Source organism: Scleropages formosus, chromosome 9, assembly GCF_900964775.1.
Source record: "Scleropages formosus chromosome 9, fSclFor1.1, whole genome shotgun sequence".
Taxonomy (NCBI): domain Eukaryota; kingdom Metazoa; phylum Chordata; class Actinopteri; order Osteoglossiformes; family Osteoglossidae; genus Scleropages; species Scleropages formosus.
In genome coordinates, this window is record NC_041814.1 from 26,531,093 (window position 1) to 26,546,323 (window position 15,231).

Here is a 15,231-nt window from a genome sequence, read left to right on the forward strand (position 1 = left end):
TTGGGGGGGGTTGGGAGAGAGCGTTCGCTGCAATGTGCCATCGAGTTGCACTCGTGCTGTCTGTTGAGATCAACCTCAGCATATCATTTTTTGCGGTGCCTAAAAGATGTATATTCTGAGCGGAAATAATTGCCGTGAAAGTGAACTGCATTAAAGGAATACCATTTTCTTTATTTGATACACTCTGACATATTGCTGTATATGTCAGGGATGAGAGCAGGAGACCGAGGAGAAGGTGAGGATCCAATCGTGGGTGGTTTATTCTTGGGCGTGCGAACACAGGAAGGAGTCGTAGTCAGGGGCAGGCAAGGGTCGTGGGGGGCGCAGACGTTATCCGTGGGGCAAGACGAGACTCGGATGTTGAGGAGACAAAACAGGAGGTCCGGAACGAGAAGACAGTGAACAGGGAACCGGGGGAGCCGCCGAAGCGGGACTGTGAGAACAAGGAGGAAGTGGGCGTGGTTTTATAGCAAGGGGGACGGTTGTCTCAACAAGATTCCGTCAGCTTGTGAGGCAGCGGTGTTTCTTTTAACGTTGCGTGTGCTGATTGATGGCAGGTGCGGTTGTTTGACCTGGTGGTGTGGGCGTGGTCATGACAATATATTTCAGGAACATGAAAGAGTTCTGAATCCACTAGGGTAAGGCTTGCTGAAGCAATCTCATTATTTTCGGATTTATAATGTTTGTGACTTTAACCGACTCCTGGGCTTGGGGTTCAGAAGCGGGTTCCATTTCAGCCCGGTATAAAAGGGGTTTGCATGTTCTCCCTGTGTTCCTGTGGGATTTCTCTAGATGCTCTGGTTTCCTCTCATAGTCCAAAGACAGGCGTTTCAGGTGAACTGGTGTGTGTGTGTGCGTTTGCGTGTGTGAATGAATGACTGTGTGCAATTGCCCAGTGACTGACTTGTCCCCCATCCTGAGCGTGTCCTACTTCACGCCCCGTGCTTCCAGCCCAAGCTTGGGACCTCTGCGACCCTATCGTGGACAAGCGGCAGATTAGCGTGGAAAAGAGTTTAACTACTTCCACACCTCGATGGCCACTGAAGGAAATACTCCCCTAGTGCCAGAACTCAAAGGTACAACAGCAGAGCCCTTCCAGATGCTCGACCCTCACAGTTCTAACTCGTAATGTTACTCACCGCTGGCAACCTCACCGGCCCGCAGCGTAATTCTCTGTTTACGGTTCCCCAGAAGACAGCTTTCGAACCCGGTTAATCCTTAATGTCTGCCATCTCCTTTCCTCTGAGCGCGAGGCCTACGATGGGCACCAACCTGGTGCTCCATGACTCCTCCAGGGTTTACCTTCGTCTCTCCTCAAAAAAACCTGCATTAGCTGCGCTTCCTCTCAGTTCCCAGTGCTGTCAGATGTCCACACGCGTGTTTTCCACACATCCTGCCCTGCAATGAACTTCTCACCAGTGCGAGGACGGCAGTACGAGATCTGCTCGCAAACCGTACTCGAGTGATGCTCTCTGGCGCACTCCCTTCTTTGTTGCTTTGATTGGGTTACGAATTCACGGGATACGTGGAGTATCAGAGTTTGTGAGCGCGCGTTTGCGTCTCTCTGTGTACTGTGTGTATTTGCGCGCGCGCGACGCCGGGGGGGAAGGAACGCTCGGACACGCCCCTTTTTAAGAATTCAAATCATAATCGAGGTGTTTAGACTGTTCTTGGTGTTTGATCAATCGAAATGTTTATCGGCGCCCATTAAAAAAGTTAGATTGATTCTCTGTCCGATTTTCCATATTCCCTCTGCCTTATTATATATGAATGTTATATACTGTATACACCCATATGGCATATGTTTCCCGAGCGCGCGGCGCGCCCCCTCCTGCTATAAATGCCCCCGGGGCGCTTATTGTCACAGCTCTGATGTCACACTCGCGGCGGCGGCGCCTCGCGACTCGCGGCTCGCGGAGGGGTGGTGGTGGTGGACGTGGTGGTGATGGTGGATGGAAGGGGGTGTGGGGGGGAGGGTGTGCGAGCGACGGCAGTGCGCGCGCCTGGCAACCTGTCCCCTGTGCTGCGCGAGAGCACCGCGATCCGCGCGCTGCGGACGACCGGGAACCCGCGATCCTGCTCGTGCTCCACGCGGACGTCAGCGAAGTTCTCCGCGCACCGACCGTTTGCTTCTCTGTTCGTGTGTGTTTTTTTTTTTGTTTTTTTTTTTTTTTTTTTTCTCCTCCCCGCACAAGCGGAGGGCGACACTTTAAACTGTGTCCTTTTTTCCCCCTCAACTTACTACTGCGCCGGGAAAGTGAGAAGGAAGGCGGAGAAGTGAGACACAAACTCCTCTGGTATGCGTTTCGTACATTTTTTTTTTTAAATATAAAATGCACATTTCGCTTTATATTTTGTTATTTTGCTTAACCATGGCATGTTTTACGTTGCGTGTTCCCTGTGTTAATCGGCGTGTATCAAGTCTGTATAAAGTATCAAACGTGTTGCCTTCGTTCGTAACTTCGTAGCACGCGGTGTAGGTGTGTCCCCTTTGCCACCCCCCGCTATAAATAAAATTTATTGTCCTAATGTTTTTTCACTGTTTTTATGTGACCCCCCCCCCCCCCCCCCAACTCCCGCGCTTGCAGAAACCGCGGGGGGGGGGCATGGAGATCAGCCCGGTGGAGATCTTCAAGGAGGACAGGTGTCCCTCGGAGGAGTGCCTCCCCAACTCCACGCGGCTGCCCGCGCTCGCAGACATCATGTACAACGTGTCGGCCAACGGCACGTGGACCGGCGAGCCCATGTCGCCCATCTTCCCCGTGCTCACGGCCGTCTACTCGGTGGTCTTCGTGGTGGGCTTGTCGGGCAACTGCCTGGTCATGTACGTGATCATCAGGTGAGCATCAGCCTCAGAGAGTCCTGGGAGGCTGCTCAGCACTGGAGGGATGGGGGGTGGGCTGGGGTGTCGGGCGGGGGGGACGCTGGTACCAATGATGCTGCCATTGACAAAGATGCAAAGGTGACGGTGTCCAAGTTGCATTTTTGTGTTTTGATCGGGGTGAGGTGGACATCACCAATGTTTGAGGGCCACCCAGTGGCTGCTCTGCAGAGGCAAGGGGCTCGAACGCAGCCAGAATGACCACAGGCTGACCGATGACTATTGCCATCAGCTGCCGTTTATGGCTAACGTGCCTGTTTAGGGGGTGAAAAAGACCTTATATGTGTGCTGTATGTTTATTTTCTATGAACACAAAATACTGTTGTACTTTACTGCTACTACGGTAAGCTGTGGTGTTGTGATACAGAAAATGTATTCATTCTGTCCGGCTGATTTCATTCCTGCATGTCACGCAAACATCTTAAAATGCTTTTTAATGGCATCTTGACCATCATTTTCAGCCTAAATTTCAGCCCTTATGTAAAGAAATTACCCCCAAAAAAACTGAATAGGATAATGTTGAGATATCACTGAGAGATATTGAGATGGACAGAATGAATAAAAACTGATACAGAATAGTTAATAATAATTGTAAGCCGTTAATATGGTTCACTGATGCTGACGCCTGAATTTTTAACACAGCAGGTATGGTGCAGATGTGCTGAAAACCGTTCAGTAAACACTGAGCCTTCGCCCGTCTGACATGTGCCTCGAATTTGGCGAGAGAGACGCGTCTGTTAGTTTGTAACCTCAACGACAAAATGCCGCTCTTCGGTTTCTGACAGCGCACAGAACACACATTGGGTGCCTTAATTGCGTGTGACCCCCCCCAGTTACTCAATCCAGCTAAACTGACCGCCACTGGTCCGACTCCACTGGGTGATACTCGGTTGACCTGAGACTGACCAGGACTAACATGCCATTCAGGCTTCCCACTGAGGGCAGTAAACTTATGAACTAACCTCATACATCCTGGTTCCAGTCTACAGGGGTGACCTGCTGACCAGGGGATGTCACTCATCCGCTGATCTGCAGTAACCCAGCAGATGGCCTTGGTAGTGACTGCTGTCAGTTGTCTTTTCACTCCTATAAACATATTTATTTGTTTAGCCAATGTAGCCCCCCCCACCCCAAAAGCAGCCTACATTGTCTGTTATCCACAGTTATTTACCCATATATATAGGTGGGTAATTTTTACACGAGCCGTTTAGGGTGAGTGCATTGCACTAGGGCACTGTAGCATTAGGTGAGATTCAACCCTACAACCTTCAGACTTGAAGACAACCGCTCTACCCCTACACTTTCAGCTACCGCTGTTATACACCCACCCCACACTCCGCACTGTTATACCGCTCCTGGAGACACAGTCACACTGCCCTTAATATTTAATGTTTCTCCTGTGCCAGTGTGATTTATGCTTTGCGATATTATTTCTGATTCGAGATATTATTTGGGGAGGCAGTTATATTTGTGTAGCACTTTCTCCGTCTGCTTAGATGTCCGATTCGCTCACCACTTTGGTCTTGGGATTGTTTACTCACCTAGCGATCCAGCTGCAGGTTTGCTGACTTTAATTTATAAGCGGAGGTGTTCGCCGTTCGATAGCAGTGCACTTCATTGGAATTCATTCGCTCTTTGACACTTGATTAATTCATACAAGCCAACTGCCCCCCTGCACGTATATTGATTACTAAATGCAATGTTCCAGCTTCGCCATATGGAGTTTCTGCCTGCGCTGACCTGCAGCCCATAATAACATATCCTGGTCCAGAAGTTCTGACACACTCAGCAGCTCTTGGCTGAAATGGAAGTTAATTATTTACATTTATTTACTTGGCACCTTTCTAGTAAGTGACTTATGCTGTTAGGTTTGTACACTGAGCTGCTTGTAATTATGTCCTCTTTTATACAACTGGGTATTTTTACCATATCAGTTCAGGGTAACTACCTTGCTTAAGGGTATTGCATCAGGGATTTGAACCCAACACGATTTATTTGAGGGTGACGGTCCTAAGCATTACACCACCAGCTTCTTGTCTTTTTTTGACTGGTTTCTGTTGTGTGAATTCTGAATCAATAGTAAAATATTATTTCTTGAAAGCACTGTACTGATACCATATGATTTAAGTCCAAACAATGGTTTGGGTATTTTTTTAAATATGTAAAATTTAAAAAGTGATGCGCCAGAAGTCATGCAGCAGGTGGCATAATGGTGAGAACTACTGGGGTCAATCTGAAGGGTGTAGGTTCAAAACCCAAGTACTGCTATAGCACCCTGGAGCAGTATACTTCACCTAAACTAGTGCAGTAAAATTGCCCAGCTCTGTAAACAGGTAAATGATTGTGAGTAGCTTAATGTTGGACGATCCTTTGCAGAAAATCATACGATAAATGTAAAGCCTCAGGAAAGGCGGCATCCTTACAGGACATTTATTCCAAAGCAATTTACGGCATTAAGCTACTTACAATTATTTACCCATTTATAGAGCTGGCTAATTTTACTGTAGCAATTTATGGTAAGTACCTTGCTCAAAGGTACTACAGCTGGAGGTGGGCTCACACCATTAACCTGTGGATCCAAAGGCAGTAGCTCTCACCACTACACTAGCAGCTGTCCTTAACATAAAGCGTAATAAAGTTTTGTCATACACTTTAGTCAGCTCACACACATCGTCTGAAAACACTCGTCCTACAGGGTCACTGGAGGGGACATACCCAGGACAGGATGCCCATCTGTCGCAAGGCACCCCAAGCGGGACTTGAACCCCAGACCTACTGGAGAGCAGGCCCTAGTCCAACCCACTGCACCACTGCACCCCCCTTGTAGTCGCTTTGGTACTCCTTAAACATCCTCAGTGAGACCCAGTCTAATGGCAGCCTCCCCCTGTATGTTGATGCTTTTAAGTGACCCATAAAAAAATATATTTTCCGATCAAGTCCAGTTGTGACTTGCAGATGAAGCCCGTTGTTTGTATTAGTGTAAACAAATAAACGCAGAGACTCGCAGTCCAGCCCCATCGCATAATACAGCTCCACAGATGAAGAATAAAGGAATGATTCCAGTTCGTTCAGGTCATTTGGCATTTCACAAAAGTATCGTATTCTGCAGATGTCCATCATACTCAGAGGCTTTCAGAGAGCACGGAAACCCAGTTGGCCTTGAGAAAAGACATGGGTTTTGTAATCGAGGATAAAATCATGCGTTACACCCATGACAGTGCAGCCAAGCTTGCTGTGTGCTGTGTGTGTGTTTCTTGTCATGACATTGGCAGTGTCAGTGATGGCAGGGATCACATCTGGAGCTGTGTCTTCCACACAGTTTTTTAATGCTGAGCGGTGAGGGTGGACAGCCATTCGTCTGTGGTTCATCTGACCAAAGCTATAACGGAAAAGCACCCGGATGTCATTACTACCTCTTTGTCACCACAGCATGGGTTTTACAAGTGGCTTTCCTCGCTGGTGTTGCCAGCACTGGCCGGATCGATCGCTGGGACGGTTATTGTCACACAGCAACACAAATGGTGTGGCAGCTGGCTGGTCATTCCAGCTCTCCATTGTATCAGAGGAAGCCCATCGAATGGATGTTGCGAACCTGTGGCTGCGATAGATGCCAATTTTGATGAGTGCAAGGTCATGTGACAAGAATGTCACAACACACCTGAGATTCTGCAGTCATGAGTCTTTTACCACAGTAAAAATGGCCTTTTACATCCATCCATCCATCCATACATCCATACATCCATCCATCCACACTAATCTTTCATTATTGATCTTCACTTGTCCAATGCAGGGTCATGGTGGTCTGGAATTTATTCCAGAAGCAGGGGTTGAAGCAGGTTACACCCTGGACAAGACACTAGCCCATCACAGAGTAAAGACATTTTATATGGGGATTCCGTTGATCTAAGAGTAAATATGGTTCAAACGAATGTGTGCTATGCACTCAGATTTAGCTCATTTTCACTGTAACCATACATGGTTGAAATACTAACCTCATTGTTTTGAGACATGCTGCTTTAAAGAGCATAATTATGAAGCATGTCAGTTGCAGCGTGTGGTAGCACCATATTAAATCTGGGAGCCGGCTTTAAAACACGACGACTCCCACAAGGCACAATACTCTCTCATCACAAACCCCAGGTAATGAATAGGAAAGGAAAGGAAGGAAAAACTCAGATTTGCCATTATTTTATGTGGAATGGATTCCAAAGGAGTAATTGACTGAATGGTGTTATGAATGGCTAATTTGCCGTTCGCGCTGGATGCTTATGATCGTTTACTCTTTGAATGAGAGGCCAGTTCATGCGTGGACAACATTCGGGCTTCCTTCGACACTCCCCGCGGAAAAGCCACGTGAATATAATTTGGCCATTTAATCAGTTTTCCATTTAAAACTGTTGTTCCTTGGGTAATAATTTTATACACGACATGTTCATTTTGGTTGTACCCTTCTCTATGGTCTGGCCTCTGCCTGATTTTTATATGTTAATTCTGTGTTTTAGTGTTTGAGTATAAACAAAAGAGAACATTTTTTTTAATGCCTGCTTGGGAAGCAGAAATGAAGGTCTTTATCGTGTATGTTAATAATATCCAATTTCCATCCCTTTGACAGCTGCAGTATGTGATGCATGTTTCCTTATGGTCTTGTTAGGCTTAATGAGACAGGAGATGGAGAATTTACATGAGATTTTTTTTCTATACAAATCAAAGACTTTCTGCCCGGAGCAGGACGATCCCTGACCTCTAACCCCAATTTTCAACTCATTATCAGCAGTGTAAATGGCACCGCAATAACATGTCGACTGCCACACGCCATCGGCTCGGATGGCTGATGAGCGGCAGACATCTCCCATCAGCCGCTCTGTGGCAGTACTGGCGGGTTTGTTTATTTAGCTTCCAGTCAAGGGAGCCTCCCATGACAGTGGAAGTGGGGATTCTCTTATTATTTGTGCTGGTGTGGAAGGAGCTCTATATAGTGATACGCTCTCTGCGGTTAGACTACATTTAGTCACTGAGCTGACACTTTTCTCTAAAGTGACTTTCAGTGTTAGCCTATCTACAATTATTTACCCATTTATACAGCTGGGTAATGTTACTGGAGCGATTTTAGGGTAAGTACCTTGCTCAGGGGTAGTACAGCCAGAGATCAAACCTGTAGCCTTTGGGCCTGATGGCAACAGCTCTAACCATTACACTACCAGCTGCTGGACTAGGGGAGGATGAGGTCTTTACAGAGGAACCCGAAAGCAGTAGATTCACTGTACACTCAGCTCTCATATAACAGGTCCCATACAATAAACAAAATGCTGCAATGGCTTGCGAAGTTATATGCCTTTTTCTTAGAGCTCATTTTGAAGAGGGTTCTAAAAAGTTGACCAAATACATGGCATCTTTTTAGGTGTTTTACTGAAACTGGTTTAGTCACTTTGTCATATATCAAAATGTCAAACCTTTTTTTTTCCCTCAGAAAAACAACCATGGGGAGTCTTGCTGGATGGAGATTAGAATCTCAAATGCATGAAGATGGATTGTTAGATTCAGCTAATTATTTATGTAGCACGAGTTTAATGAATGGTATCCACCCAAGGTGATTCCATCAGCAGCAGGCAAGGATTACTTTTTAAATATGTTTTCCTATGTGCTGTTGGACTGGGCCAACATTATATTTATCTGATGCTTTTCTCCAAAGCAACTTTTAACATTAAGGTTTAAATTATGACAAGCTGATAGTTATTTACCCACTTACTAGGTGGGTAATTTTACTGGCACACTTTAGGGTAAGTACCTTGCTCAAGAGTACTATAGCCAGAGGGGGGGTTAAACCTGTGACCTTTAGATCCAAAGGCAATAACCGTAACCACTACACTACTAGCTGTCCCACAGCAAAGCAGAAAGTTGAAAGTGTTGTAATAATTGAGCAACTCATGCTTTTGCAGTACTGACCACCCTCATGCTATTGAAGCAAACTACACGACAATGTCTACCTGGATAAAAAGTCCAGTTGGCAAATAAATGTTATTACCACATGTAATTTTTGTTTGTTCCTAACGTTATCAAGTTAATAAGTCATTGGTTCCATTCTAGTTGAGCGTATTTGTCATACTGCTGTCATTGTCAACATCAAATAGCAGATAATTTGCAAATATTTTCCCATATTTTGTAACCCTGTTCTCATGCAGATATCCAGTTTTCTTTGGTACTCCATTTGTTTTCCAGTCCAATGTAAAACCTTTGCAAAAGCCAGGTGTTGTTAGATGTTGACACAGATTCTAGGAAACAGCCAACGGCCATCAAATTTGGCCACTAATGGACGGAGAGCATCTGATGGTCCCTTGTGATGGTAGCCAGCAGGGCTATAGACAGCTCTCAGCCTATTAAAGAGCACCGCTGTGACGTTCCTTTGCTGGATGGCAGCGTCAAAGTGCCCTCGGCTGGAGGTCTGGGCTGTTGGAATGCTACTGAAACCCTTTTATAGCCATCATCGCTAAACACTCCTCTCTTCCAAGTAAAGCAATACTTCTCCCATATGGGCAGGCACTTGGAACCCAACACTGTGTCAACAACGTCCAGGCTCATGGCAGTTTCTAATAAAAAAAGATTAAATATTAAAATGCTTCAAATAAATACATATTGTTTTGCCTTAACTGCAGGAAGGACAGCTTTGCGTGCCAACCTGGAACTTTGTCACTTTCACCGTGCTCTGGGGAAGCAAAGCAGCAGTGTGTGTCATGGATCTTGAGGGCTTTAACGCATGTCAGCATGCTGGCAGAGGTCATAAATGAGACTTCATATCAGGCCAGACTATGTGGGCAGTAGGGGTATTAGGTCATGGTCTATGTGCATGTAGTACTCAGTGTGACCCATGAATGGCCAGTTCCTCTAGAGAATGGATAGATGGATGTGTAACTCAAACTGTATAAAGGCATCCAAACACACAAGTTGTTATGAAGAAACCTTTGACTTCCAGCATTCAACTCGGACGGATTAATCATTTTCTGTAACAACAACCTCGAAGGACCGAACTCAATTTTAGCCCTTTGTGAATGAAAGTGTACATGTAAACTCAAACAGTGTACATGTAAACTCAAACAGAACCACATTTCCTAAATCCTACCAATAAATATCCAGCTTCGAGGAATTACAAAGCACTCGGATAAGGGCGCACGCTGAGGGTGTGTGTTAAGCAAACACACGATAACAGCATGCTCCGGATAGTGAAAGCAAGACCACATGTTCACTCGGCCTAAGGCTCTTTGCTTGAGTCTTTAAATCCGTATCTTTAATGTTGAACTTACTGGATTACTGTGATGACAGGAGTTAAGTGGCAGGCATATTTGTGCAGAAAGAGCATGGGGGGACAAAATAAAAGGACAAAGCAACGTTTAACAAGGTGATTCATTTGAATCAGTGAGAAACACTATTCTTACTCCGTATTTTTTGACAAATACTTCAAAAAGTATTTGCCCCCTTTCCAATTTTCTCGATTCTTTTTGGTTTTTTTATGTTAAAATTGATCAAATAATTTTTGTCAGTTCTAGTGTGGAAGTAGTATATGCATAAGGCTTGAGAAAGAAAAAAGTGGCACTGGTGTAGTTTTGTGTAATTTCCTTGGTGTGGAAGATAATCAAATGTGCAGTTGTGGGTGTGAAAAAAATAACTGTTTATGCTACCTTTAGCTGTGATGACTGCAACTACATTCCTGTTGCTTTTCATCAGGATCTCGCATAGCCATGGAGGAATTTTGGGCCAACTCTCAAAATTTTTGCATGTTTTGCATGTTTGAGTTTGCGTGTTCTCCCATGTCTGCGTGGGTTTCCTCCGGGTGCTCTGGTTTCCTCCCACACTCCAAAGACCTACTGTTCAGGTTCCCCCTTAATGTGTGAGTGACAGAGTGTGTTCCACTGATGTATGGATGAGTGAACCAGTGTAAGTAGTGTATCTAGCAGTGTAAGTCACCTTGTTGAATAAGGTTTGTGGACTGATAACACTACATAGAGTTTGTTGGAAGTTGCTTTTGAGAAAAGCGTCTGCTAAGTAAATAAATGTAAATGTAACTCCTTCATTCAGACCTGCTTTAGCTCAGCAATGTTTTCATGTTTTCAGGAATGAACAGCTATTTTCATCTCTTGCCACAACAGCTCAATAAGATTCAGGTCAGGACTTTCATCTGGCCATTCCAAATTTTTTTTTTTTTTTTTTTTCTCCCAGCCATTTCCATGTTGACTTGCTTGCATGTTTGGGGTCATTGCCTTGCAGCGTGACTCTGCTGTCCTTTAGCTTGGTTTTTAAACTCGTGCTCTGATGGCCTGACATTCTTATGAATGTTCTAATACAATGAAGACTTGCCTGTTTGTTGCTCATGGAGAGATTTTGACAGGGTGGCCACTCCTAGGTAGAGTCACCAATGTTCCAGATTTTCTCCTTTTGATGAATATGACTTTGACCATAGTTTGACTAAGAGCCTTAGAAATGGCTGTGCAACCCTGTCTAGACTCTATCAGTAGGTTTTCTCTGGAGATCTACAGAAATTTCCTTTGAGCATGACTTGATGTGCCTCCATGAATCCTTGTTTTGCCAACTTGTCTTTTGCTGGTAAGGTTTTAAGTAGTTGAAAATTATATCGGATTGGGTGCTGATTTATATATACAGTACATATAAAGATCACACCTATGATTGCACATGTCATTATTTTCCACAGCAAGGATTGCCTTCACAGATGAAGAGGAACCTTCTCCTTTGAATTTGTCCTTGTATGATTGCATTATTTTGACTTCAGCATTATTATTTGTTAACACTATTCATTTTGCTGGAGTTTCTTTCAAAAGCGATTTACAATACAGGTGGTCCCCAATTTACGATGGGGTTAGGTTCCATGAAACCCATCGTAAGTTGAAAATATCGTTAGTTGAAAATGCATTTAATACACCTAAATACACATCTCTGCGTGACAGACGGGGAGATGCGGATTGCTGCCGCTGCCCAACATCACGAGAGAATATCACTCCGCATATCGCTGGCCTGGGAAAAAATCAAAATTCAAAATTCAAAGTACAGTTTCTGCTGAGTGGGGGTGCGGTGGCGCAGTGGGTTGGACCGCAGTCCTGCTCTCCACTGGGTCTGGGGTTCAAGTCCCGCTTGGGGTGCCTTGCGGCGGACTGGCGTCCCGTCCATGGGTGTGTCCCCTCCCCCTCCGGCCTTATGCCCTGTGTTGCCGGGTAGGCTCCGGTTCCCCGTGACCCCGTAAGGGACAAGCGGTTCTGGAAAAAAAAAAAAAAAGTTTCTGCTGAATGTCTGTCGCCTGCTCACCATTGTGAAGTTGAAAAAATCATGTCAACCCATCGTAAGTCAGGGACCGCCTATATTAGCTTTGCATACCAAGCTGCTTACAGATTTGAAGCTAGGTTCTTTAACTGGAAGGCGACCCTAAGACCTACTCTTGCCTCTAATTTATGTTATTCCTAGAGAACAGTTGTTATTCCAGTGCACAAATGCTTTTTTTGGTCTACTGAAGGTGCCAAATGTTTGCTTTGTAATGGTGCGTCATTTAGCCATCCTTCCTGAGAAGATGAGCAGTTCAAATTGATCTTTTGTCCAGATATACAAAGATGAAGACAGCCACCAACATCTATATCTTCAACCTGGCTCTAGCAGACGCCCTGGTCACCACCACCATGCCTTTCCAGAGCACGGACTACCTGCTTAACTCGTGGCCATTCGGGGACGTGGTCTGCAAGGTGTTCATCTCCATCGACTACTACAACATGTTCACCAGTATCTTCACCCTGACCATGATGAGCGTGGACCGCTACATTGCTGTGTGCCACCCGGTCAAGGCACTCGACTTCCGCACGCCCCTCAAGGCCAAGATCATCAACGTCTGCATCTGGATTCTGTCATCGGCAGCTGGAATTCCTGCGCTAGTCCTTGGCAGCACCGAGACAAACAATGGTGAGGGTTTGTATGAGGTCCACGGATGTTATTATAAGTCCTAGTTATAATATTTTCTCAGTATATGGCTTGCATCACGTATTTTGTGATGTTTTACCTATTTATTCAGATTAAAATAATTCCATAAAGTATTCAGGGATACCGTAGTTCCCCCTTTGGAACTGGCTCAATTAATTGAGAATCCAAGGCTCCATTCCTTCAACCATTAGACTGCAGTGTGGCCCTGTAGGTTTACTTCCAGTAAACCAGATGCTACGACAAGGTGGCATAAAATTGGAGTTTGGACCTAGGCAGTAAACTACATTTACCAGTGTTGAGTAGAGTTTAGTGCATTGTAGGTGTTCAGTACTGGGTTAATATTAATGGAAATTTCCTCATAAGAGTAAATCGACCAGTGCCGCCTGTCCTACTTTTCAATGTGGTCTTTTCACCATGTTGTTTAAGATTGCGTCCCTTTAAAATGTTTAAGACTAATCGAGTTTGTGGAGAACTACAGTGAGAATCATTGGGTGTCTGCAGTGTACTATTTCCTCTTGTTTGTAAAATGTCCACTGCACGCTCACCCCCTCAGGGACCACGGAGTGCGCCTTGCAGTTCCCTGAGCCGTACGTCTATTGGGACACATTGATGAAGGTTTGCGTGTTCATCTTCGCCTTCATTGTGCCCGTCCTCATCATCACTGTGTGCTACTCCCTGATGATCCTGCGACTGAAGAGCGTACGCCTGTTGTCAGGCTCACGCGAGAAGGACCGCAACCTGCGGCGCATTACCAAGCTGGTCCTGGTAGTGGTAGCCGTGTTCGTCGTGTGCTGGACACCCATCCACATCTTCATCCTGGTCAAAGTGCTCACAGATGTGCCCAACACCACAGGCATCACGGCGGCTTACTTCTTCTGCGTAGCCCTAGGCTACACCAACAGCAGCCTCAACCCTATTTTGTATGCCTTCCTGGATGAGAACTTCAAGCGCTGCTTCAAGGATTTCTGCATGCCTCGGAAGCTGAAGACAGACAGGACCAGCACCAGCCGGACCAGGAGCACCCTCCGAGAGCTCGCACACCCCCAGCAGAATCTGGATGGAACCGGCAAGCCCGTATGACTAGCCGTGGAGATGTCCTCTTTTTCCCCACATGGAAGAGAGGATTCCAACGACCTGGGGTTAACCCAGGTCACTTCGGCTGTGTGATTCGGGTTGGACGCTACGCAGAGTAACTGATGAATTCACCTCCACCTTCGAGGCAGACGAGAAAACGTAATTTCACCTTAATTCATTTCACTGTTACCAAACAAAAAAAAAAAAAAACTCTTCACGAGTAACAATCACGTTACGTTAGCCAAGTCGCTGGTTTTAATGAGAGTGTTGGTGGAACAAAACAAGTGATCAAGGATCAGGTTCCACATTTATAGAATCAAATTACTTGTCGGTGTGATATGGCAGAGTTTCTCCTGAGACAGCTCTGAACGGAGTGTGCACGGAGCGTGCTTCTGATTATGCTCTTCAGTATTCATTTCTGCCTGTATAATTTTCCCAAAGTGGAACAGATTGGATTTCAGGCCTCGCAAACATGCAGGATGAATATTTAAGTAACGGCAAGTTGGTTTACCGACAGTCGTTTTGGAAGGACAATCCGGCACACATCACTGAGTGAAATTGGTCTGTCAAGAACAGAACCTTGAAAGTATAAATCAATATGCTTGGATTATGATAAACTCATTTGATCTATAAAAACCTGACAGTTCTGCAGGTTTGCGCTCCTGAGGAGAAAATGGACTGTTTGCATTACAACAGAAAATCGATGTACTACTGTAAGAGTGAACGGCTGCACACGTTCGGAAGGAAGCTGCTAGTCTCATAGACCTGCGTTGATGCACACGGCTCTTAGAGGTGTCCTTTAATCCTTGCTGGTCCCTCTTTGTGTCTTCGGGATCATGGTAAAGGTGTAGATCGGTGTAAGTGAGTATGTAAGGATTACGCAGTAGCCCAATTCAACACATGCTGCTTTGAGCCAAGTATGCTTTTCAATTAGTAACTTTACACTTTTGCATGGGAGTAGATGATTTGAGCTTGAAATGGGTCTTAAGTGTGATTTAAATGTCAGAATTACCTCTCTCATGAAATTTGCACCGTGTTCACCAAAATCTTGTTCTTTACTCAGTAACTCCTCGGTCCTGTAAAACGAATTATTCCGTTTAGCATTCAGGAGTCTCAGTAATTAAGTTAAATGTCAAAGTATATTCAAAAGTACAGATATACTGTGTTTCACCCTGTATCCTGTGAAATCCTTTATTATTGATTTACCTTTCCTTTACACTACCTGTCCTTTATTCTACATATTCATCGGGCACCATCCAAAGCGATTAACATATATACCTTTATATGCACTGTTATAAACTTTTAGTCAT

At 45.2% G+C, this 15,231-nt stretch overlaps 1 protein-coding gene across 1 annotated transcript; it reads left to right on the forward strand.

Annotated features, from left to right (window-relative positions):
* The first annotated feature begins 2,606 nt into the window (after positions 1-2,606).
* Positions 2,607-13,927, forward strand: oprk1 (opioid receptor, kappa 1). Its single transcript, XM_018756813.2, has 3 exons — positions 2,607-2,839; positions 12,477-12,829; positions 13,401-13,927. Exons 1-3 carry the CDS (start codon positions 2,607-2,609, stop codon positions 13,925-13,927), a joined length of 1,113 nt encoding a protein of 370 aa, XP_018612329.1.
* The last annotated feature ends 1,304 nt before the right edge of the window (positions 13,928-15,231 follow it).

What these genes read in the sequence shown, in the direction of transcription:
- oprk1 (XM_018756813.2), top strand. Translation starts at nt 2,607, where the DNA reads ATGGAGATCAGCCCGGTGGAGATCTTCAAGGAGGACAGGTGTCCCTCG. An exon ending in GTCATGTACGTGATCATCAG is followed by an intron (nt 2,840 to 12,476) that starts GTGAGCATCAGC and finishes TCTTTTGTCCAG; the next exon opens with ATATACAAAGATGAAGACAG. An exon ending in CAGCACCGAGACAAACAATG is followed by an intron (nt 12,830 to 13,400) that starts GTGAGGGTTTGT and finishes TCACCCCCTCAG; the next exon opens with GGACCACGGAGTGCGCCTTG.